The sequence below is a fragment of the Halyomorpha halys genome, unplaced genomic scaffold (genome assembly GCF_000696795.3).
Source record: "Halyomorpha halys isolate HHAL.00 unplaced genomic scaffold, Hhal_1.1 Scaffold3.1, whole genome shotgun sequence".
In the NCBI taxonomy this organism is placed as follows: domain Eukaryota; kingdom Metazoa; phylum Arthropoda; class Insecta; order Hemiptera; family Pentatomidae; genus Halyomorpha; species Halyomorpha halys.
The window spans coordinates 1,630,034-1,636,525 of NW_027115249.1; the positions used below are offsets into that span (position 1 = coordinate 1,630,034).

Here is a 6,492-nt window from a genome sequence, read left to right on the forward strand (position 1 = left end):
ACTAGAAGCAGGGTGTGAGGCTTCCAAGAAATTGGGGTAAGAGTCATGATCTTGTGAGAACTAACTTTCATGTGTTAAACATAAAATAGTTAGACTGATGCAAGTCCATTGTGAGATGACAGCATGTACCTGCCTAAGTGTCAGCCCTTGCCATTTATACTGGATACTAAGGGCTTGAAAGAGCTGTTAGAAGGATCTCTGGGGCCTTCTTAGAACCTAGTCGTTTTTATTGGGTTCCTTTTTCTATAAAATTGTAAGAGAATGTGGACATATGCAACCATATGTATAAAGTGACATAGGTTCAGTTGGGCAAGGGGCAATTGTTTCAATTTATAATACCGGTTCCTTAACTCGCGCGATGTATTAGTAAATGCATCGTGTAGATATACGGTGTATTTACTAATACATCGTGTGAGGAATTAGGCCTCCATGATCTGTTGTCCATAAAACAATAGTAGTAATTATTGACTAATAATTTTATTTATTTTTTTAAATATCATTTTTCTTCCATTAAAAGTAAATTATTTATTTTGTGTAATCCATAGATGTCATTTTTTTGTGATTAACTTTACTTTTTCTCTCTTCTTAGGAATTATTATTTTTATCAATTTATTTTTTTTTCTTCTTTCCTGTAAAATTGGAAATAGTTAGGAGTTCCTTTTTTACGAGACAATACCCCCTATAATGAAAAAAAAAAGAAGAAGAAATGCAAGAGTTATACTAATCATGTAAGGGCCAACGGGCTATAGTATTAAAAAAACAGTGACGAATTGAACATTTACATTAATTATAAAATAAAATATAACTTCAACAATGAAATGTATATCTTACAAACTAGAAAGCAATAACTTAATTTAGTTATCCATACAAGTCCAGCAGTTACAAATATCTTCATGATAATCGATACATAAGGGGTCAGATGTGATGGAGTAAGGATGGCAAAGGTGAGAAGAGTAACCTTTTATACTACCAAATAATTTTGTAAATTCATTCGACAATGTAGAGTAATAGAATTAATGAAATTTGAGGTGCTAGGCGGAATAAGGTTTTAATGCAACTTGCCAATGGACTTCCAAGAAATAGACATAGTTTACATATGAAATCAGTGATGCGGCAAGAGGGATGCGCTGGGATCTTTTGAGCTCTGCTCTTCCCCTCACACGTGGGGGATAGAGTGGGCTCAGGGAACCTCAGGTCGATTGTGTAAATATTGTATATTAGAGTGTATATTATTTTATGTTATTTTTCATACAGATAGTTTGATTATGTTCATTTTTTTTTATTCTTCTGTTTGTATATATTTTAAGAGTTTTTTTTTTTTTAGTTTTTGATATTCATTTATTTAATTTTATTATAGTATGCATGAGATCATTCATCACTATTACCTATTGCTCACAACTGTGTGGCAGATTGTAATATCTATCAATAAATAAAAAGTATTAATTTTCAGTAAAAAAAAAAAAAGTTTACATATGAACAGGAACCGATAATGACCTCCAAACTGAAGCAGTTATTAGCCAAGGGAGTTAAAGCATCCAACTTAACCTCGTAACTGCAACAGCATCGGTTTAAAACTGTCCTGGGATGGTCCCCTTAAAAAGGGGAAAATCTGACGATCCATACAAGTACAATATTATACAAAACAAATGTTATATTATATTAAAATATAATTTATATCAAAATTAGATGTTTACGAGGTAGTAAGGCACAGTGCTACTAACTCCAAGGATCTGGCTGACAGATAATTGTTTATTTGGTTCCTGCAGCAGTTAGTCAACTCTGTGGGATCAGGACCTCTCCAGGGTACTTCAAATCTCTAGCAGCAAAGATGGGCAAAAATTAGCTATAGTTAAAACTACTAGCTAAAATTGCCATGGCAACGGGTCTTATTCATGAATGAACCATTGATAAATAAATATCGTGTCCATGGCAACTTTAGCTATTAGTTTCAACTATAGCTAATTTTTCCATATCTTTGCTGCTAGTAGAGAGTTGAAGTACTGTAACAAACCCGAAGGTTGTGCAAGGTGGTGAGGAAATAATCACACTCGACCACCAAATTTTTCTTCAATTAACTTTACCCTCTTACGATGCCGGGTGGACCCCGGAGGGGTCCTGATCCCACCGAGTTAAGTACTGCAGCAGGAACCGAATAAACTATTATTTGTCCATCAGATCCTTGGAGTTAGTAGCCCAGTGCCTTACCACATCGTAAATAAATACCTAATTTTGATATAAATTATATTTTAAAATAATATAATATTTGTATGGTATAATATTGTATTTGTATCGATCGTCAGATTTTCCCCTTTTTAACAAATAACTGCGAATTAAATCTGTACCGCTACAACATATCTTCATATCAAGGCTGAAGCACTTTGTAAGGAAGTACTGTTACTAATAAAGGAGGGCTTCCGGACCCACAGGGTTGACTCAGGGCTACAGTGAAACAGAAAATAATTATCTACCACTACCGGATTCGAACCCGGATCCTAAGGACTAGTAACATAGTGCCTTACCACAGAACTACCCATTACCATAAATATATATACATACCAAATTTATTTTATTCTTTTTACTAACTATAATAAAAGATATTGAAGTAGGGATATAACAAGGGTTATAAAAAAAGCTTTTAAACTCCAAGTACTAGCCGGAGTTAGACCCGTTTCCCGAACATTGCCAATAAAATTGACATCAAAACAGATGTAGTCATAACGTTTGACCTAATCCAACAGGATAAACTTATCCGGATCCCTTTACTATCTCCCTTTACTGGATAGCCACATCTAGCATTGAGTCTTATTAAATCGATTAGTTATTAGTATCGATATAAATTACAATGCATCGATGTACGAAAAAATTATTTGCCACTTTGGCATATAGATAACTTGTTTAATTTTTTTTGTATTTTGGTTGAATCCTTTTTCAGAATAATTATGCAAATGCAATATTTTCGATGTTTAGTATTCAATGATTATATACCTTTCGGAATCGAATAAATTACATTTTTAGCATATCTTTTATAGTTTTTATTTATTCATTATTATATACAATTTGCTACAAGGATATAATCGATATATTAAACTGTAAGTTATAGTAGCAACTTTTATATGATACATTTATGAGATTTGAATTTCCATTATCTTTATTTTATAAACGTTTATAGTTTTCAAACAGTCGGAAAATTAAAAAAAAAATCTAATAAATAAAAAGGAAAATAAACAAATAAATATATTATAAAGTAATTAAACATAAATTATAAATGATTAAATGAAAAATACTTTATTATTCTGGGACAAGGTCCTTTTAGAACAATTACAAAGGTAATTTTAGTGTTACAATTACATGTATTGGCCAAAAAAAAAAAGTATAGCCACACTTAATTATAAGAAAGATTATAATGACTAATTTATAAATAATTTTAAATACGGAGAATAAAAAAATTAATAAATTAAAAAAAAACTAACATACTAAATACATAAAAAACAAAACAAAATGGTAGTTACAAAATATCTGCACTATTATAATATTGGATTAGATTGCTGAAGTAAAAGGTAGTTAAATAGAAGGGATTTAAACAAGGGAAGGGTACATGACGTATGTAAGAGGGAACTGAGTTCCAGTGAAGTGCAGCTCGGGTAAAAATTATATATCAAACGCAACAGTTCGGTGAGGTGGAGGATAGATGTTAGATAAACGGGATCTGTTAGTACGGGATAGGACAGAGAATTTGAATTGCAGGTTTACTAGGATATAGGAGGGGCGTTGAGTACTAATTACTTGGAATAGAAAGGAAGCTAGGAAATAATGGCATCGGAAGGATAGATAGAGCCACTTCAGCTCGGCGTAATACTGGCTTATGACTTGACAGAAAAGTTGGCTTCTGAAATGCAGAACGTAGATAAAAGAAGCATAATGAGGGCTTTATAAGGTGCAAAATGCGTCGGTATGTTTTTTGACCGCGCCCAGACCATATTCCATTTATTAGATATTTTTTATTTGTGTTAATTGTTTATTTGTTGTATTGGTGAGAATGAAGTTCGGATACATTACAGGCATAACGGCTTAATGCTTAATTTTTGAGATCAAGTTCCCTCAGATAGAAAGTTCTAGGGACCAAGTCCCTATAGTCTTTATAAAAACTTTGTTATTTTAATAAAGTTTATTGTTTTTATCGCTAGATTATTTTTATGTTAATATTATCCTTTCTTAAATATTAATATTTTGTTTAATTTTTTTTTATCTGGAGATCTTTTTTTTTGTTTTTATCCTGTTTTTTGAAATCTTTATTATTATTGTTACCATCAAACATTTAAATAATGTATAAAAGCTTATTTATTGGTATTTTTATTTAATACTGGCCAGCAGATTTGGTAAATTCGTTTTTGAACCCCCGCTCCCTCCACAGGAGTATTGTAATGAAGTTAAATTTTTGGTGTGGGGTTTTTAACGGATCTATATGTTTTAAATCTTTAGTTAAAACCAAAATAAGTTTGTTAAATCGAATTAATATTGGAAAAGACACAACGTATTGATGTTTATACTCATGGTTTAAAAGTAATTTGTTCTGTTAATGTTGTTCTTTCCTACGTTTATGATTAATTCAGATATTCGTTTGGTTTATTATGATATAAAATAGCTAAGAATATTATAAATAGTTATTATTGCTGGAATAACCGATGTGAACTGTATTTGTAATAAATCAATCATGATGAATAGCGGAAACAAAACCTGTTTTCTTAACTGATTGATAAAAAAAAAAATGATTATATGAGGTTTTAGTTCATAAGGGAGTACAATATTGGTTAATAATAATAATAATAATAAAGGCCTAACGAACCCGAAGGTTCGATGCCGATACCACCAAACGTTCTCTGCATACATCCTTCCAGTGATGCCCCTCTAAACCCAATTCCACTAAATCTGTTTTAACACAATCCTCCCATCTACGTTTCGGACTACCTCTCGTACGTTTATCCGTCGGTTCAGTGTTAATTACCATTTTAGGGATCCGCTCTTTACTAAGCCCTACAAACTTACATGACCATCTTATACGCCGCAAAGCTATAACTTGAATTATATTTACCAGGGGTAAGTCCCTTAATTCAGCGTTGTGTAATCTTCTAAATTCTCTCGTTAATTCATCCTTTTTCGGTCCGAATATTTTACGTAATACTTTATTTTCGAAAACCCTAAGACGCTGTTCTTCCCTTAGTGTAAGAGGCCACGCCTTGTATGTGACATCCATAAAGAACAGTGGGAAGGATAATGGTTTTGTAAATTCTAATTTTTAAGTTTTTCGATAGAAGGCGCGAGCTAAGCAGTTTCGAAATTGAAAAATAACAAGTATTTCCCGCCTTCAACCTAGCTTTTATTTCCTCATCAATTTCGTTTTTTATAGTTACCGTAGAACTTAAATACTTAAACCTATCTACCTGTTCAAACGTATTTCTTCCTATTATTATTATACTTCGACCCAATTGGATCTTTAGTGAGTTACCCCTCTTTCCACTAGAGATCCCATATGAATCCTATGCCTCTTATGAAGCTCAATAATTCTTTTGAGTTTATTCTAGAAATGTCTTCAGGTTCCATTCTGTCCTGTCCCAGATACTGTAAACTTCGGAAGGCAAGGGCTTCACATTCACACAGAATGTGCTGTGCCTTTTCTCCATCTTCCATACATAGACTGGAATCCTCCACCAGCCTCATCTTCTTGAGATGATATTTTAAGGGGCAGTGGCCCGTGAGGAGTCCTGTTATCGTCCTTAGTTCATTTCTAGTAAGGTCAAGGTAAAATTTTGCCTTTTCCTCTGATATTTTAATGAAGAGCTTGGATTGTTTCATACCTGGTTTCAGCGTCCAGTATGTTTCCTTCTGTTTTTGTTCCCAGGAGTTAACCACTTTCCCGATTGCACTTCCAGATATGTTGCAATATGGCTCAGGACCAGTTAGCATCATTTCTGATCCCTTCCTAGCTAGGCTATCTGCCATCTCGTTTCCTTCAATCCCCTCATGTCCTGGGGTCCACATCAGGGTCAGTTTATTGCCTCTGGCTAATTCCTTTAGTCTCTCTAGGCAATTCCAGACTAGTCCTGATTTTATAGTATAGGACATTATTGACTTTAAAGCAGCCTGGCTGTCTGATATTATATTAATATTTTTTCCTTTTGGATTGTTTTTAATGTTTTCTAATGCCGCTATTTCTATTACGTGTATTTCAGTTTGGAAGACAGTTGGGTATATTCCTATTGCTAGGGTTCTTTTGCAATTTGGTCCTACAACCTCAGTCCCTTCTTTTCCTTCCTTAACTGATCCATCAGTATACCTGACCAATGCGCCCTTCTCAAATATTTCCTCCTATAGCTATATCACCGAAATTGCTTAGTGCTTGGAGAAGTTTGTCGGGGGGTGCGGTCAGCAAAGAACAACATAAATAAACAAAACCATATTTATTTATTTTATGCCGACGTTTCGACCTGAGTTTCA

The 6,492-nt window shown here is 33.3% G+C and overlaps 2 protein-coding genes across 3 annotated transcripts in view; both read right to left on the reverse strand.

Annotated features, from left to right (window-relative positions):
* Trpgamma (Transient receptor potential cation channel gamma) overlaps nt 1-6,492 on the reverse strand; it is a 980,713-nt gene that overhangs the window by 775,503 nt on the left and 198,718 nt on the right. The window lies entirely within an intron of this gene.
* Nucleotides 5,515-6,120, reverse strand: LOC136796994 (uncharacterized). The gene has a single exon (XM_067052336.1). The coding sequence runs from the start codon at nt 6,118-6,120 to the stop codon at nt 5,515-5,517; it is 606 nt and encodes a 201-aa protein (XP_066908437.1).

Excerpts from the sequence above, each read along its gene's own strand:
- LOC136796994 (XM_067052336.1), bottom strand. The coding sequence starts at position 6,120 with ATGTCCTATACTATAAAATCAGGACTAGTCTGGAATTGCCTAGAGAGA.